Here is an 18,939-nt window from a genome sequence, read left to right as displayed (position 1 = left end):
GTGTGTTTCCAATTGCAGAGATAATTCAATAGGATTAGAAATTTGCTAAACTTCAAAGGATGCGGGATTTGATGGCTTGTCATTTTTACCACAGTCTGTAAGGTTCTGAGGGATACTGAAGTCATGGGTACCATGTTTTCTTGGCTGATAAATAGCTGACTCTTAAGAAAACCCCACACCACTCCTGGCTTCTTGCCCATTCCCACTGGGGAAAACCATTCTCAGACAACTGAAGCACTGATGGACTCACTGAAAGAATGTGCACATCTGTTATTTTCACGAAAAGAACTCCAAAGAGAATGTGTTAAAAGGGAGGTAATTCATGGGAAGCCTTTCCTAACCTTGAAGCTGCCCCTGGGACATTAGTTTATCCCATGTAAAACAAAACTTGTCAAGAGATCAATAAAACTGGTCAGATTGTCTGAAGGCAAGAATAAAAAGGCAGGAAAAATAAACACCAGAATCCTACTTTTACCCACATACGAGTATGACTTTATGCTTCTTTTGCTTCTTAAACCCAAATGGCCAATCTGTTTTTGATATTTCATGCTTTGCTCATTGTACCTCACCTGATATGAACTGAGTTACTGTGGCATGTCTCACAGGAGCTGTGATTTCTCCATGTTATGACTTCTAATAGATTTATTTTTAGATTTATTTTTATCTCATCAGATCTTCTCTTATCAAACCCCACTTAAATTCTGCGCATGCTATTGCCTCATCCCAATGTCTTAAGTGTTTTAAAGGTGAAGAGGTGGTATTCTCAGGTTTTAAACTATAGATGAGATTGTTCCAGGGGTTCTCTGACTCCACTGCTGACAAAAGCCAGCATTTGTATACGGCGTGTGTCTGCCAAGTGCTTTTGGAGTACACACATTTTCCTTTCGACTTCCAAGAAGCCTGTGACATGGGTAGACAGTTGTTTGCATTTCTTCAGATGAGGAAACTCAAGGTTAAGTAAATTGCTCAAGGTCACAGACACAACTTCTGTTTCCAGGCCCTCCCTTGACCAGGAGGCTCCCTCGACATCATCTCTTATTCTACATGTCCCCAAACGAAAGATCAAGGCAGCAGCACCAGTGGTTCATGAACTTGTTATTAACTAGAGATTCTTAAGTGGAAGAAGTCACGAAAGGATGGTGTGACTTTGTCCTTAGAGTAGAAGTTCTGAGTTGCCATTTTCTTGGTAAAGAATGAGAAATATAAAATGCAGGGTGGCTGGCTGTGCAAGTAGAAACCCATCCGCTCTTTCAGGCTGGTTAATATAGCTTAAGTCATTTCCACGCCCTTCTTGTTCCACAGAGGCTTTTGGAGGAGTACCAGGTAACTGGGCCACTGAACACCTTTTTGTTTCACTTATCTTAGAAAAATGTGAAATGTGGATTATGCCACAGGCCACAAGAACAATATTTGATTGGCTTTTGGGTAGGCCAACCCTGGCTCATTTTTATTTTGGAGATAAAGTCTAAAACCTTAAATGGTTGTGGATTCCCCCTCTCCCCCCAACAAATCCTAACTATAAATATAATTTAAATATATTTTATTGCATTCTTTTCCTAGTCTTCTTTGCAATACACATTCTCTTTCACTGCTTACTCTTTCTGTTCTTTAATTTCCCCACATTTGATGTCTTTCTATGCATTTGTCATGCTTCATATTTTAAAAGTAATCCATTTGTTTTCATCACATACTCAGGGTAGGTGCAGCTAGTAAATTGTCAAAATTTACTGACAACCAAAGGTGTACTGTTGAGTAGGCATCGCCAGAGAAAACATTTACTTTGGCAAATGAGTGAGAAAGTATATTTCAGTGTGACAAGAAAATATTAGAACTTCTATTTAGATTTATTTTTATCTCATACATTTTACTTGGTCTTATATGTATGGTTGAAAGTGGGCTCATAATAAATCTGAGCAAAAGTAACCTCACCAGGCAATCTGATCATAAATTCTGAGCTGGGCAGGTCATGGTAGTCACATCCTAGGCCTATAACTTCTTTAGGAAAAACTTTTTAAACAAGCACTATCCATTTTTCTTGTTCATATAGGTTAACACAGTTTTGAAATGCCAGAAGAAATCCTCTTTTCCAGATCCCTTAAAGGAATAGCCAGCCTCAAGGGAGCACATAATCTCATTATCTATCCTATACCTTGCTTAATTCTAAATTTGTAAAAGAAACTGCAAAACTGTCCTTCTCTGAGCATTTGAGATCTTGCTTCCTGGCCTGTGGTCAGTATGACTCAAATAACTCTGACAAAAATTCTCTATAGGTTTGGGCATTTCTAACATCAACATATGATTTATAAGATATAATATTTAAATAGTTGTATGTCTATAATTTACAAGTAAACTAATATAGGTTTATTGAAAGTGTGTGCTCAAAATATTTTTACTATGGTGTGCATGATTTTAGAAATTTGGCAATCATAGCCACTGAAAAGCAGTGAATAAAAATAATAGTACTAGCTACCACTTATTGACTGCTTACTGTGAGCTAGGTACTGTTCAATTGCTTTATTCATATTAACTCATTCAATCCTCCCAACAACTCTACTCTGTGCTCCAGACTCTCTGCTCTTAACCATCCTCCTACTCTGCCTCCAACAATTATTAAACAGAGTCCAAGGAAGGACCAGGCTTGGTGTTCTGAGAGTGATCTGTGGGTGCTCATTTTCACTCCTGAGCTAAGAGGCATTTCTCATTTTTTTTGGACACTTTCCCATATTGAACTTCTTCTGCATCATAGATAATGGGGTCACAAAGTTAAATTAGATATAGATTTTGCCTCAAGAAGCTATAGTTGATGTAGAAGGTAAGACAATTATATAGCTATAGTACAACTAGAAAGTGAAGAAACAAAAAAAAAAAAAAAAGAAGAAGAAGAAGAAAAAGAAAAATAGAAGCTAAAGGAATTTGGAAGAGGCATTTCTTCCAGATGAATTGGGGAAAACTTCATGAAATAAGTTACTTTTGAGCTGGCTTAAAGCTAGTATTCATTTCCCAAATCACCACTTGGTAACAAATTTCATCATGAAAGTATCTGGAAATATTTGTTTGGGGCCTTGGCCTTGCCCTTTCCCTTTTCAGAGACCTCTCTAGAGTTAAAAGCAGCATGGTCCTCCAAGGTTGGGCCTTAGGTAAGCCTTTCTCAGCCTGAATTCTCTGGAGGGTGGGAATGCAACTCACCAAGAGAAGAGGGTCTGCCAAGGCCCATATTTCACCACTCAGTGTGCTAAGGCCACCACTCCCTCCTGCTCTGATGAGTAGTGGGAACAATGCTGTCTTTGGTGAAGTGGAACACTACACCTTAAGGAATATATGAGGCCCAAGAAATTACACTTTTGAATTTAGTTTATTACTTAAAATTGTGGAAGTTGTGTTTTAGCCTTTGAGGCAGCCTATAATAGTCTTAATTATAGAAAATTTTGACAGTACAAGATTTTCTCATAGTTATCAATAGGGGAAAAAAAGCCCCACAAAACTTGGTACTGTGGTAGAATTAATCAGACCTAATGAGACAAATAGTCAAGAGATGGTGTCATGAAGTATGCAACATTAGGTGAGCTTGTGTAAGGCTGGGAACTGCCACCTGTCGAGATGATTTAAATCAGAATTTTGGCAAAAGCACATTATTGTGACAGTCAGTAAATGTGAGTGAAACTCAGTCTCCACTACATACCCAATTTAGGAATGCAGTTATTAACCCTCCCACTGACTCAGCCCAGAAGGTACAGAGAAAAAACGATTTAACTCACTCAATCTTTTCTTCAAGGTTAAGTTAACCTTGGAGAAAAGGTTAACTCAACTTTTTCTTCAAGGTTGTTAACCTACAGCAAAATTGAGTGATATGTGTGATGGAGCCAAAGTTGATAATTTTTTTAAAAAAATACGTTTTTATTGATTTGAGAGAGAGATGAAGGGAGGATAGAGAGACAGAAACATGGATGCGAAAGAAACATCGATCAGCTGTCTCCTGCACACCCACTACTGGAGATTGAGTCTGCAATCCAGCATGTGCCTTGGCCAGGAATCTAAATGGCAACCTCTTGGTTCATGGATCAATACTCAACCATTGAGCCTCAACAACTGGTCTATACTTGATAATTTTTGCCTTTTCTCTCCATCTTCATTATAAAGGATTTTGACTTGGAAGAAGCTTAGCCTACCACTTTCCAAAAAAAATAATATGTACAATACTGGTACATGTATGATTCTGCACCACTGAAGCCAGAAAAGTATATAATAATCTTATTTGTAGGGGAGAAATGGAATTTAATGAGTGATTATGTTGAAACATGCCTATAGACTTAAGTACTTAATATGACTTACATATCTCTAAAGGAAAATATGAATATGCAAGGGAAAGTTCTCTTATTTCTTGGATCTGCACTGATTTATGTCACACATAAAGCCTTATACTAATCTTTTTGTCTCAGATTTTCCATGGATGAGAATGCTACCATGAAAGCATCAAAGACTTTTTAATCATGTTTGCATTATTGCTTAATTTAAACCTCTGAGAAAGTTCAGCTTCAAAGAATATTAGAGCTTTAAAAAAGAAAAAAGGCTTAATGCATAACTGATTCAAGCAGCCTGAGACATCGAGAGATGCCACCAAAGGGATTTTCAGACACTGAATCTTGAATCACCCTTTAAAGCTTGTTTCATGTCTTCATAAATTATTCTTATTGTTTAAATATTCCTTTTTGTTTTAAATTTTCTCTGGTTCATTGAAGGTTATCTATTCTTAAGTAGAAAGCAATGTTATTCTACTCCTTGAAACATAAGAATTCCTATATTATTAAAACAGAACTCTCTATATCTTTGAAGACACATCAAGATTGATCAACCAACTAGCATTTATTGAGAATCTACTGTATCCTATCCTATATAATAAAAGGACAGCGACCATAATGGTGTAATGACCAGAACAACCAATGGACTGGTCGCTATGAAGTGCCCTGACCTCCTCTCGGTCCCTCCCCTCCAATTGCTGGATGGTCAATGGGGAACCACTGAGGACTGGGGCGGGTGGTGGCGGGGCAGGACTGGGAACTGGCAAGTGGGCAGAAGGCAAACTTCTTGGTTCCTCTCCCCAGCCCACAGGTTCCCATGGCTGGATGGTGAACAGGGAAATACAGGGAACCTGGGTAGGTGGCAGTGGCAGGTGGGACTGGGGACTGGCAAGCGGATGGAATGGCTGACCTCTTGGTCCTTCCCTCTGGCCTGCAGGCTCTGATTGCTGGATGGTGAATGGGGAACCATGGGGAACCAGGATGGGCAGTGGTGGGGCAGGACTGGGGACTGGTGAGTGGGAGGAAGATGGCCCTGATGGCAGGCTAGGCCTAGGGAGCCTACCCGTGCACAATTTCATGTGCTGTGCCTCTAGTTGTAAATATGATGCTTATGAGAATGGTATTAAAAAACCAGCAGAGTTTCAGGCAGTACTTTTGAGAGACTTATTGCATTCTCATTGAAAAATGTTAGTCTCCAATTTGAAATTGGAGACCACCAATCTCAATCCTTCAAAGCTAGACTCCCCTCTGCACCACTGTGGGTGTGGCCTCTCTACTTGATTATCTCTAATAACAGAGAACTCACTATTTCCTGACAAGGTGCTCCTTCCAATTTTTGATGTCACTTAGTTGCTAAAGACAGATCTCCATACAAAGCTACAAAACACAAATCAATCAAGTGCTATAAGTACTAAATGAGCTGAAAATATTCTATTGTACATGAGTTCAGAGAAAGAAGGAGTCATTGGTGTTTGTGGTCAGGCAAAGATAATGATTTAGGGTTAAATAAGTAATATTGTTGAGTTTTTCTCAAAATACAATACAAATATGCACTTTTTTATTATTATTGGTGTCATATGCAAATCCTAACAATAGTTAACATTTCCTGAGTGCTTACTATGTGTCAAGCACTAACAATATGCTATTATTGCCTCTCAAATAACAGTGTATATAAAATTTTATAGGTAGCTAGATGAGAATCTACTTTGTGCTAGGAACCATATCAGGACTTATTTTATATAATCTGCATAATTGTGCTTTGATATGGGTGTTATGATTATTTTACCAAAGGACACTGTGGCTCAAAGAGTTTCAGTAAACCCACAAACCAGCAGCATTAGGCTTCTAGCCCTACTCTACCAGATGCCATAATTCTAGCTTTATCTGCTATGCTTAACTGACTCTCCTGGAAAATTTCCCTCTATTAACTTGATAAAGAAAATAATTGACTAATTCTTTCCAATCTTCCCTAGGAAAAAAAAAAAAAAGGAAAATTGGCATACTCAGTGTAAGGGAAGCCCCCACTGGTGGCTGTACCTCTGTAGATAGGCCCTTCTTTTAGTTCTGAGAAGAAATGATATGAAGTCCCAGGGCATCCATTTTTATATATAAAACAAGGAATGTCTTGCAAATAACCAACTAGGGTTACTAAAACCTAAATACAGCTAAAATGAATGGTAACCATTTACTGAGGTCTCCAATTTAGTACTCTAAGCATCTGAGCTGTTTCACAATGAGGCAAAATCTCTGGAGTGATGGGCATTTTTATAGTTGTAATTCTTACATGTTGGGGAAGGGAATCTATATATATAAAACACTAATATGCAAAAAGACCAAACAGTATTATAACAAAACATCTGGTCACTATGACATGCGCTGACCACTGGGGTGAGTGTGGAACATGGCGAGCTTTGGCCACTGCGGGATAGTGGAGCAGGTGAGCAGGGGTGCCAGACCAAGGTAGGGTGCCAGTTGCCATCATTGGGGTGAGCCTCTGGTGGTTACTGAAAATTCTTTGCTCCTGTGTGCTATGGTCCTGCCTGGTGCTTCCACCTACTGCTGGCACCTGGCTCAGGTCCCAGTCACTCAGCTCCATCAGTGGCTGCGAAGCAGTGGCTGCTGGCCTTGATTGCCCCTGAAGGCCTCTCTACCTCCCCCTGTTTCTGAGGGGCGATTGGGGTAGCAGCCACCACTCCCACATGCTGACAGCGCTGGCCCCACTCACACCCGCTGCACGTGCTGGCCCCATTGGCTCTGTGCCATCAGCAGGTGTGAGTGGAGCCAGTGCTATCAGCACCTGGGAATGGTGGCAGTAGGAGCAGGCTTGCCAGGAGACAGGGGACTGGGGGCTGTGGTGGGAGGGGCTGGGCGGGGGCACGGAGGATGGACCAAGACCGACCCCTTTGCCCACCACAACCTTGAGGCACAGTTCCTTTCAAGGTGCATGAATTCGTGCACTGGGCCCTTAGTTTTCTTATAAATACAGTTTTAGTATCTTGAATTAGAAACTTGGTTTCCAATTTCTACTCATTTTGACCTACTCAGATATTTTTACAATTACTGCCAAGCTTATTTTGTGGGTCATTTTTTTTTTCTTGTATAACTGCTGAGTTGTAAACTTTTGATTGTTATTTTCTTGTGAATGCTAATTATCATTCAGTTCTATTGTTTGTTTTTTCTTTCTCATTTTTACTGAAAAGAGAGAATGAAAATTAAGAATCACTGACATAAAGGGAAGAAATTCCAATGATTTCCAGGCCTTTACTAGCCCTAGAAATTTCATATGAATATTTTGGCATTTCAGAATAGTTCTAGAAGGGTTGATATTAAAATTGGCAGATTCAGAATCGCTGATACAGAGGGTCAACTAAGGGATTGGAGCACCCCCAGATTTGGGAATACACTGGGGTCCTAGAATCATCTGCGGATACTGGAGAACAGCTGTATTTCCCCTAATCGTATATAATAAAAGCCTAACATGCAAATTGACAGAATGGTGGAACGACTGGCAGAACGACTGCTCACTATGATGCACACTGACCATCAGGGAACAGACACTTAATGTAGGAGCTGCCCCCAGCCTGTAGACCCCAGGCCAGCCAAGGCGGGTGCCAGTGCCCCCTTCCCTGATTGCCCCACTGGTCACCCCGCAGAGGCAGGCGACTGGTGGTGGCAGGGTGATTGGGGGATGGGGCCAGCCAGTGTGTGGGCTGGGGCTGTCTCCATCCCCAGTCACCCTGCCAGTGGCCCTGCAGAGGCAGGCGACTGGCTGTGGTGGCAGCGGGAAGGGGGGCTGGCGAGCAGGCGGCACCAGGCAGGCTAAGGCAGGTGCCACTGGTGGCCCCCTGATCGCCCCACCAGTCACCCCACAGATCGTCCCTGATCACCAGCCAGGCTTGGGCCCCTACCCATGCATGAATTTTGTGCACTGAGCCTCTAGTTTTAAGAGAAAAATGAGTCTCAGAAAGATCTATACTAATAGGTAGTGGAAATGCAATTGCAATTCAAGTGTGACTAATACCAAAGGCTGTGTCCTTTCCATTATATTATACTATCAGCCCTAGAGTGTTTGCCATCTAATTCTCACCTCCAGATTTCTGTTCATCTATTTATTTGATGGGATATAATGCTAATAATTGCTGACTATGCAGGTAAAATGTCATTAGTGCTAACTTTAAGAAACCCCAAATCTATTATAGGAATTTGAATACTATTAAGTTATTAAACTGCATGTGAATATATTTTGTTGTAAATAATTTTGGATGTAATGGCTTTTTTCTCCCCCTTCCTCCCAACAAGATGTAACACATCTGTATTTCACGGACAAATGCATACTAGGTAAACTGCTATGGGTAAGAAGGCTGTACATGTATATAACATTTGAATAAAGACTAAGAAAAAAAAAATAAAAAAATCTTTGACTTTGGAATCTCTTGCAGGCATTCTGCAGAACCTCAAAAATCTTGGAACACTTGGATGTCTCTTATTGTACCCAACTATCAGATGAGTTTATTGTAACACTGTCCATTTATTGCCTTGAACTCACATTTCTCAGCATTGCTGGCTGTACAGAGGTATGTGCAGAAGTCAGAGCTCAGAAATATCAAACAGAAGCACTGTTAAAGAATTCAGGCAGGGTAGAAGTAAGAGGTGGACTAACCACAGAACTTATTTTTCTTAGCCATGTCTGAGGTATTCATTAGATCACCCCCCCAAAATTGGAAATAACTTTATGATTTCATTTGTGTTACAATAGGATTTTCATATAGTTAAAACAATCCTCACACAAATATTAAAAATGTGTCGAAGATTTATTTAATTAATAAGAGAACCAACAAAATGGTAAAGCCAGTCCCTAGAGCACTGGTTGAACTGAGCACTTATAGGAACTGAAGAAAGAATGTTGAGATCTGATTACTGAGGTAAGATTTGAAATTGGTAAATGACTATAAGGTAATCAATCCATAACCTTGGAATTATAGTTTCTACCAGACAAAAATAATTTGCATCTCTTCTGAACAAAAATATAAAAATTTATACCATGTAACTTCACTGAATATGGGCCCTGAAAATAAATAGTGTGTCAAACAAAGGCATAACTCCATATAGAATTCCTCAGATGGGCCTGTTAATGTTCCAATATAACTTCAAGTGTTTGATATTTTTTCTTTACATCTGTTTATAAAAGAAACATATACTCATTGTAAAATATTTGGATAACATATAAAAGCATAAAGGAGAGAGTAAAAATTCATTGTCATACCACCATCCAGACATAACCATTGTTGGTATTTTATTGGTATTCTTGTAGATTTTTTTCTATGTACAAAGAAATTAGAAAAAGTTATAGGTTTGTGTTATGTATATTTTTAGAGAACACAATCATATTTTCCAAAATACATTGTAACCTAATTTTTTCTCTTAATATAGTATGGACATATTTCTAGGTCAGGAAATAGAGATTTGTGCTTCTGGATTAATATGGCAGATTGAGCATACAGATATAACTGTGTCCTCTTGAAACATTACTAAGACTGCAGAAGAAGGGTGAGGGCCCACGTTGATAGGGAGGAGAGACAGAGCAACAAAATTTGGGAGCCTGAAAAATAGCTAGACTAATTTAGCAGATCAGAGATAGATTTATTTACTAAATCAATAGCCCACCACCAACATAAGCAAGTCTGGAGCCTGCGGTGTACCCCACCTGTCACCCGTGTCTAAAGGCTCAAGCCTTCGAGAGTAGCCCAAACTCCACTGCCCTATAGCCTAGAAACTAAGAAGAATGTTACACAAATAACATATTATGAAATGAAGTACTCTACCTCAAAGATCTAGGGTGAGAAAAAGAAAGGGGAGTTGATTATTTCAGAACCTCAGTGTAACGGAGAAGGGTTTAGCTTTACCAATTATGCAGGTCAAATGACTATCCTGATTCAGAAAATGTGGTGACCATAATTTGGGCCAATCTAAATATTCCTCACCCAAAACCATAGGGCTATGGTCTAGTCTAATATATTCCATCAATATTTCTCTTAATGGGCCATAAAACACTTCAGTGTCTGGCTCATCATTCTAGACTAGGTTTCCCAAAATCCCAAAAGTTAATCTTGAATGGTCACCTTATCCATCTCCCTGGAAGGACAGATTTTCCATGCAGCTAGCTTACTTCTTAGATCAGTTAGTAGTCTTGTGACCTTGTCCTACCCAGCACTAAAATCGGAATAACCTCAGTTCAACAGGTCTCAGAGTAGGACTTTGTATTTGGAAGTTAAGAATGTAGCCAATCATCTCTGCCTCTAGTTCCCAGCCCCCATAAGTCTGGACATCACCTCAGCTATTGGATATCTTGAGTTTCTGGTCTACAGGAAGTGATGGACTCCTTTTCAGTTCCCCCAGTATCAATAAAACCTAGCACTCTCAACTCCACCTGTTCTGGACTTTTCTATGAGCTCTTTTTCTTTCCTTTCCTCGACATTTCTGAGCTCCCCCCCCCCCCCCCCCCCCAACACACACACTAACACCAGATCCTCAGAGACCCACATAGTATGATAGGAATGTCTAAAGGCATTTTTCTGAGAATCAGTTGCAATGTTAAACCTTGGTCCTGAGCTTGTTCTGGAAAAAGGGCAGGCTTAGACAATGACATCTATTTTTCCAAACTTAAAAAGTGTACACTTCAATTGAATGGTTTTTCTGCATAAGTCTCTCAACTTTATGTTAAAAACAAAAGTCAAGCCTTATGTATGTTTTAGAATGTTCAAACATTTAAAGTAAGAAATTAAATCCAGTTCGACCAAACATTCCTTTGGAGAGTAATCTAGTTGATCCTGCAGTAAGTCTCAGTTCAATTACAAATTCAAAAGCTAGATCCTAAGTGAAATAATCTAAGAAGTGGAGTTGAATTATTTCTGCAAAACATCTGGGCAAACTTTCCAGATGTTGGAGCCCTCAGGAGAATTTATCCGAGTGAGATTCGTGTAGTGTCTGTGGCTTCTGCTCTCCTTTCTCCTGCTTCCTGCAAACGTCTGTCTCACTTACTTGTCCTTTCCCAGAACCATCTACTTCCCATGCAAACCATCAGCAATGTCCAGACCCCTTCTGTAGACAGGTTAACTTTTAGAGTTCTGTTAATTTTAGAGTTCTGTAACATGTGATGTTATAAAACTCACTGCTGCAGCATTAATAACTTCATATATTGATGTAACAGGTATTATTACTAAGGAAATTTTGTTGGAGTGTCCCATACAAACAAGAGATCTCTAAAAATAGCAAGACCACAAATTCTGTTGGTGCCACTTGAAATATATATTTTATTGGTCTGAAAACAGTTAAATCACTAATGTGAGAGTTATAGACCTACCATGTGGCAAGCTGATTAAAGAGACTCTGCAAGTGTCCTGTTGGTTAGGGACTAAAAATTTGTCTTTCCCCAAAATATTCTTGTGTTCTCTCAAAATTCATGTTGAAATCCTCATCTCCAGTGTGATGGTATGAGGGAGTTAGGCTTTGGGAAGTAATTAAATAGGGTAAAGCCGCCATGGAGAATTATCAGAATAGGAAGAAATTGGAGCTGTCTGCCATGTGAAGATACAAGAACAAACCAAGCAGAGGGCCCTCTTCTGAATCTGTGGGCACCTTGATCTTAGACTTCTCAGAACTGAGAAATAAATGTCTATTGTTAAATTTACCCAGTTATGGTATTTTGTCATAGCAGCCCAAACTGACTAGTACACTATTCTTCCCTGGGATGAAGTTCATCACAATAATCTATACTTATTTGGCTGTGTTCAGATTACTGACTCAGCAATGGAAGTGTTATCAGCAAAATGCCATTACCTGCACATTTTGGATATTTCTGGCTGTGCCCTGCTTACCGACGAAGTAATTGAGTTTCTTCAGATGGGCTGCCAACAGCTCCGGATCCTTAGGATGCAAAACTGCACACTTATTTCCAGGTAAATATTCATCTGTCTATGAGAAGCTTTGAGAACTACTTTCTGAGAAAACAGAATATGTGACTATGGCATTTGTGATATAGTACCTTTTAGACTTAGAAAGTTTCTTTCTTTCTTTCTTTCTTTTTTTTTTTTTTTTTTTTTTTTTTTTTTTGTGTGTGTGTGTGTGTGTGTGTGTGTGTGTCTAATTGAAGCCAACATTTTGAACTGCATCAAGGGAGGCTCCTTTAAAAATTGTCTGTGTGGTTTTATATCTCTGTCCCAGTAGATCTACTTTTAAGCACTTCTGTCCTTGACTTTGCAGATGTCCAAATGATGATCACTAGTCCTCCCTCTATTCAACTCTTAAAAAATTTCTATTCAGTTACTTTCCCCCTAGGAGTTAAGAAAATAATCGGCTTAAACCAGCTCCCAATTAAATGTAAATTGCTAATAGTTATCCTAAGCTCAATAATTCCTAAAGCAATTTGCTAGACAGTTGCCATTCATTTAACTAGGGGCTTCCTATAAGATCTGGTGTGCAGAGTAAAGTATTCTGACTTGACTATTATTGGCCAAATGCCTGTTTCCTCAATTTGCAAAATGTTCCTGATGAAATAACAGAGGGGTAAATAAGCAATTTATTATTTTTTTGTTTCCAAATCTTACTATTTTAAATTGTGCAGATGTCCTTTCTGACTGGTATTTCTGATTTCTTGGTATATATTCCTAGACGTGGGGTTACTGGGTCAAATGGGAGTTCCATTTTTAATTTTCTAAGGAAACTCCATACTGTTCTTCACAGTGGCTCCACCAGTCTGCATTCCCACCAAAAGTGCACGAGGTTCCTTTTTCTCCGCATCCTCACCAGCACTTGTTTGTCGATGATAGCTATTCTGACAGGTGTGAGATGGTATTTCATTGTTGTTTTGATTTGCATCTCTTGGATGATCAGTGACTTTGGGCATGTTTTCATATGTCTCTTGGCCTTCTGAATGTCCACTTTTGAAAAGTGTCTATTTAAATTCTTTGTCCATTTGTTGATTGGACTACTTATCTTCATTTGTTAAGATGTATGAATTCCCTATAAATTTTGGGATTAGGCCTTCATCGGATATGACATTGGCAAATATGTTCTCTGATGCAGTAGGCTTTCTTGTTGTTTTGTTGGTTTCTTTTGTTGTGCAGAGTTTTCTATTTTGATGTAGTCCCGTTTGTTTATTTTCTCCTTAGTTTCCGTTGTCCTAGGAGCTGTATTGGTAAAGATAATGCTACAACATACATATGTCTGATATTTTGCTGCCTATGGAGTATTCCAAGATTTTTTTATAGTTTCCTGTCTTACATTTAAATCCTTTACCCATTTTGAGTTTTTTGTGTATGGTATAAGTTGGTGATCTAGTTTCTTTTTCTTTTTTTTTTTGCATGTACTATCCAATTTTCCCAACACCATTTATTGGAGACACTGTCTTGACTCCATTGTATGCTCTTGCCTCTATTGTCAAATATTAATTGATCATAATGGCTTGGGTCTATTTCTGGGTTCTCTGTTTTGTTCCATTGGTCTAGATGTCTGTTCTTGAGAACAGTAGCTTTGTAATAGCAGCTTAATATCTGGTATTGTGATCCTTCCAACTTCATTCTTCTTCCTCAAGATTACTGCAGCTATTGGGGTTTTTTATTCCGTATGAATTTTTGGTTAGTTCTAGGTCTGTGAAATATGCCATTGGTATTTTAATGGGGATTGCATTAAATTTAGACTGCTTTGAGTAGTATGGACATTTTAATGATGGTGATTCTATAATAATCCATGAACACAGTATGTTCTTCCATTTGTTTTTGTCTTCCTCTATCGCTTTTTTCAATGTCCTGTAGTTTTCAGAGTACAGGTCTTTTACCTCCTTAAATTTATTCCTAGTATCTTAATTTTTTTGGTGCAATGGTAAGTGGGGTTTTTGTTTGTTGGTTTCTCTTTCTGTGAGTTCATTATTGGTGTATAAAAAAGCCATAGATTTCTGAGTATTAATTTTGTATCCTGCAGCATTGCCAAATTCATTTATTATATCTAGTAGTTTTTTTATGTTGTCTTTAGGGGTTTTTTATGTACAATATCATGTCACCTGTGACATGATATTGTACATAAAATTAATTTTACTACTTTTCTAATTTGGATACCTTTTATTTCACTTCTTGTCTGCACTTCCAGTACTATGTCAAACAGGAGTGGTGAGAGTGGGCATCCCTGTCTTGTTCCTGTTCTTAGGGGAAATGGTTTTAGTTTTTGTCCATTGAGTATGATGTTGGCTGTAGATTTGTCATACAAAGCTTTTATTATGTTGAGGTATGAACCCTCTATTCCCACTTTGCTGAGAGTTTTTATCAAGAGTGTTGGAATTTATTAAATGCTTTTTCTGCATTGATATGAATATGTGATTTTTTTGTCTCAATTTGTTTATGTGATGTATCACGTTTATTGATTTGCGGATATTGTACCATCTTTGCATCCCTGATATGCAAATCCCACTTAGTCATGGTGTATAATCTTTCTAATGTAATCCTGGACCTGATTTGCCAGGATTTTGTTGAGGATTTTAGCATCTATGTTCATCAAAAGATACTATCTGGCATTGAAATTGGGACACAAAATAACTGTTGGCCCAGAAAGGAACTCACTACAGACTGATTCATTTGCCTCTCAGCATAACCATTATGGCTTGTTGCACTTTATGTTCTTACAAGGGTATATTTCTTGGATCACATGATCTCACACATCTAGAGGAAATAATGAACAACATAAACAGACCCAGAGAAAGAGAAGCAGAGATCAAACTCTCAAACCTCAGAGGGAAAGTAAGGGAGGATGGGGGTAAGGGGAAGAGATCAACCAAAGGACTTGTGTGCATACATACATATGGGCCTAGCCAGTGGCCATGGACAATGGGAGTTGGGGGGGGGGGCATATCTAGGGAGGGGTTTGGGATGGGAATGGGGGAATAAAAAAAAAAAAAGATATTGGCCTGTAGTTCTCTTTCTTTGTAGTGTCATTATCTGGTTTGCGGATTAGAGTAATGCTGGCTTCATAGAAAGAGCTTGAAGTATTCCTTCCTCTTGAATTTTTTGGAGTAGTCTGAGGATAGGTTTTAGTTCTTTGAATGTTTGGTAAAACTCCTCTGTGAACAGACATCTGGCCCAGAGCTTTTGTTTGCTGGAAGTTTTTTTTATTACTGCTTCAATTTCCTTCATAATTATCGGCCTATTCAGATTTAAAAAAAAATTTCCTGATTGAGTTTTGAAGGTCATATTTTTTTAGGAAAATGTCCATTTCTTCGAAGTAGTTGGAATGGAGTTGTTCATATTTATTTATTTACTTATTTACAGTCCTTTGTATTTCTGTGGGGTCTGTTGTTATTTTGCCTCTTTCATTTCTGATTTTGTTTAAATAAGCAATTTTTAAAGGTAGAAGGCCTAGGGTGTCTACCCTGTGAGTTATCTGCTTCATCATTCAGTTTTTGCCATTGACTGAGAATAAACATATGCAATTATTTTAACTGACCTGAAGAAGTAACCTTTTAGAGTGTTCAAAATAAGAATTCTTGACTAACCCCTGAAGATGAGATTCTTTTCTGCAAGCTAGAAAAATAAATAATATTATCAAAGTATAGAGTGCATAATGTGTTCTTTGCATGTAGATTTCTCTGATAACTTCTTCTTTTTTAATCCTCACCCAAGGATATATTTTTCATTGATTCTAGAGTGAGGAAGGGAAAGAGAAAAACAATGGTCTGAGAAATATCGACCGGTTGCCTCCAGCACATGCCACGACCAGGTATCAAACCTGAAACGTGGGTATGTGTCCTGACCAGAATTGAACCCAGAACCCTTCAGTGCACGGGACGGCACTCCAACTGAGCCAAACCAGCCAGGGCTCAGAGAACTTCTTTAATTAAGCAAGCCTGGCATGAAAATTAGTCACTTGCCATCGAAGGAAGAAAATAGTTTCTGATCCAAAGCTGTGTGTATTAAAATAAAATTAAAACAAAAACTTGTAAAATAGATACTCCCTCTGGGCCCAGGACTAAGGGAGAGAGTGGGTTAGAGAGTCAACTGAAGCTGGGTCAGATTAAAGAGGGTAGGTCCTTGAAAAATTTTGAAGAGGAATGGTGACTCAATCCTTTCAGATAGGTCTGGAGAAGACTGATATGGATATTAGGGCCCAGGAGTCTCTGCCAACCTTGCCATACCATTAAACAACCAAATTTGGGCAGGATAACATAGTTAAGTATCTAATCTTTTGGGGGGTTTTTTGCCAATCACTCTTTGAGAACATTTTGAACTTCTAATAATTGGGATTTTAACTGGATGAATGGAGACTTTCTGGCAAGGGACTTGCTGAATCTAATCTGGGTTTATGTTAATAAGGTGACTTTTGGAAAGTACCTAAATGCCTGGGGAACCAACCACTGAAGAGAGGGGTGGGACTGATTTAGTAAATCATAGTTACATCATTGAAGTTTTCATAAAAACCCCAAAAGACAGAGTTCAGAGAGCTTCTGAGTTGGTGAATCCATGGAGATTTGGGGAGAGGGGCATAACTGAAGAAGGCCTGGGTACTCTGAGGCCTTTCCCATACCTTACCCTATGCACCTCCTACATTTAGCTGTTCCTGAGTTATATCCTCTATAACAAACTGGTGATCAGGTAAGTAAAGTATCTCTGAGTTCTGTGAGCAGCTATGGCGAATCAATCCGACCCAATGAGGAAGTCATTGGAACCTTTGCTCTATGTAGCCAGTTAGTCGGAAGCCCAGGTGACAGCCTGGACTTGCAATTAGTGTCTGAAGTGAAGGGTGGTTTTGTGGGACTGAGCCCTTAACCTGTGGAATCTGATGCAAACTCTGGGTAGATGGTATCATAATTGAGTTGAATTGCTGCACACCTAAGTTGGTATCCAATAACTGCTTGGTGGTATAGGGGAATCTCCCAACAACATACACACCCTCAGGTTGGAATTGGGAGTCCAGAACAATTTTTACATGCCCTCTTTGCTGCCTTCCTTTCTGCCTCCTAAGAAAGATAGTTCTAGTATTTTTAATCATTTTGGTCATAGACACCTTTGAGAATTTGAGGAGTCACAAACCATCTCCTCAGAAAAAAAGGTATATCAACCCTTTGCACTCCGAACCATTCTGGACATTGGCTACCAGCTACTTGACGCTACTCTGCGGCGGACACGTGCATTGAATTAACTCAATTCCCCGTAATCACTAATAAACTGCAATGTCCCTCCTGAGAGGGGACATCCGAGTGATATGCTAGAATTCCGATGTCCCCTGAGAGGGGACAGCGGAGTGCAAAGGGTTAAGATATAAATTATATAAATTTTCCAAGAGTTTATGGACCTCTCTTTAACTCATCCATGTACCCAACAGAGATCTGCAGACTTTGGGTTAGGAGTTCCTGTTCAGCCTTCAGATTGGCTGGAAAGGGTTCAGCTCAAGTAAGATTGAAAATGGCAGGCAGAGAGCTCACTAAGAGCACTATAGAGTGCTCTCAGTATTCCTACTCCATGGCCATGCAATTTCAAGACCCATTCACTGTGCCTGTTAACCTTTGAACTGGCTAACCTAGAGTGCCACTGAGCTACTTAAGCTTTGGGATCCTCATTATTAGCACAATTACCCACAGCCTCCCCACTCAGGAAGGCAAGAAAGCTGCGAAAAGTGAATTCAACTCCTGATGGTGAGTTTTTTTTAACTCCAACTTTGATTTAGTTTGAAAAATCTGCACTTGTGACTTCTGCCAACTAGCTAATGCTAATCACTGTTATTGCAGGGAGGCAGCTATGAAAATGTCATCTATAGTTCAGGAGGAATACAGCCCTCGTGAAACTCCAGTTTGGTCTAGCTATGATGATGAAAACAAGCATATGACAGACAGCAGCAGCGGCGGGAAATAACACCACTTAAAGACAGAGAATTGACAGTGAAAGAGTCAACATAAAATAGTGAAGAGAGTAGTATAACCTTCAACTCAAACAGAAAAACAAAAAATCTAGAATTTGGTGATTTCATTTGATGCAAATATTTTTATTAGCTGGATCTCAATTGTATAAACAGCAGCAAATCATCTCCTAATTCTTATTCCAACTATAAATGTTTTTAAATACATCATTAAATCTTCTGTCTAATAATCATGATTTTTAAAAAGTCAAATCAAGTATTGCTGCTATATGAGTTTTCCATGTAAATTTGCCTTAATCAAACCAATAGTTTGATGAGATTATAAAATCTGAGGTTATAGTTATATGAAATACTGATATGTAATATTTTTTTTACAAGAAATTTAGAAGCTTTTCTTTAGAAAAGAAAGCAGAGGTGGCCTCATAAACCAGAGAGATGGAACCAGGGCAAATGACTTTAAGGATCTGTGAAGCTTTATTGTAAAAAACATAAACATACACTTAAAAAAAAACATTTTTATTTATTTCAGAAAGGAAAAGAGGAGAGAAACATCAATGATGAGAATCATTGATCTGCTGCCTCCCACACACCCCACACTGGGGATCGAGCCTGCAATCTGGTTATCTGCCCTGACCAGGAACCAAACATGGCACCTCCTGATTCATAGGTTGGGGCTCAACCACTGAGCCACGCCAGGTGAGCAACATACATTTTTAGAGGCAATAAGGCTTTCTGAGTGCCAAATGATCGA

General features: G+C 39.0%; 1 protein-coding gene across 1 annotated transcript in view; it reads left to right on the top strand.

Annotated features, from left to right (window-relative positions):
- Positions 1-18,759, top strand: part of FBXL13 (F-box and leucine rich repeat protein 13) — a 145,874-nt gene extending 127,115 nt beyond the window's left edge. The window contains exons 19-21 of the mRNA XM_036429642.2: positions 8,735-8,869; positions 12,087-12,250; positions 18,061-18,759. Coding sequence (XP_036285535.1) covers positions 8,735-8,869; positions 12,087-12,250; positions 18,061-18,184 — 423 coding nt within the window. The 3' untranslated portion in view covers positions 18,185-18,759. The remainder of the gene's footprint in view (positions 1-8,734; positions 8,870-12,086; positions 12,251-18,060) is intronic.
- The last annotated feature ends 180 nt before the right edge of the window (positions 18,760-18,939 follow it).

This window comes from Pipistrellus kuhlii, unplaced genomic scaffold (assembly GCF_014108245.1).
Source record: "Pipistrellus kuhlii isolate mPipKuh1 unplaced genomic scaffold, mPipKuh1.p scaffold_m20_p_10, whole genome shotgun sequence".
NCBI lineage: Eukaryota > Metazoa > Chordata > Mammalia > Chiroptera > Vespertilionidae > Pipistrellus > Pipistrellus kuhlii.
The sequence above is the reverse complement of the archived record's forward strand: the minus strand, read 5'-3'. Positions and strand labels throughout refer to the sequence as shown.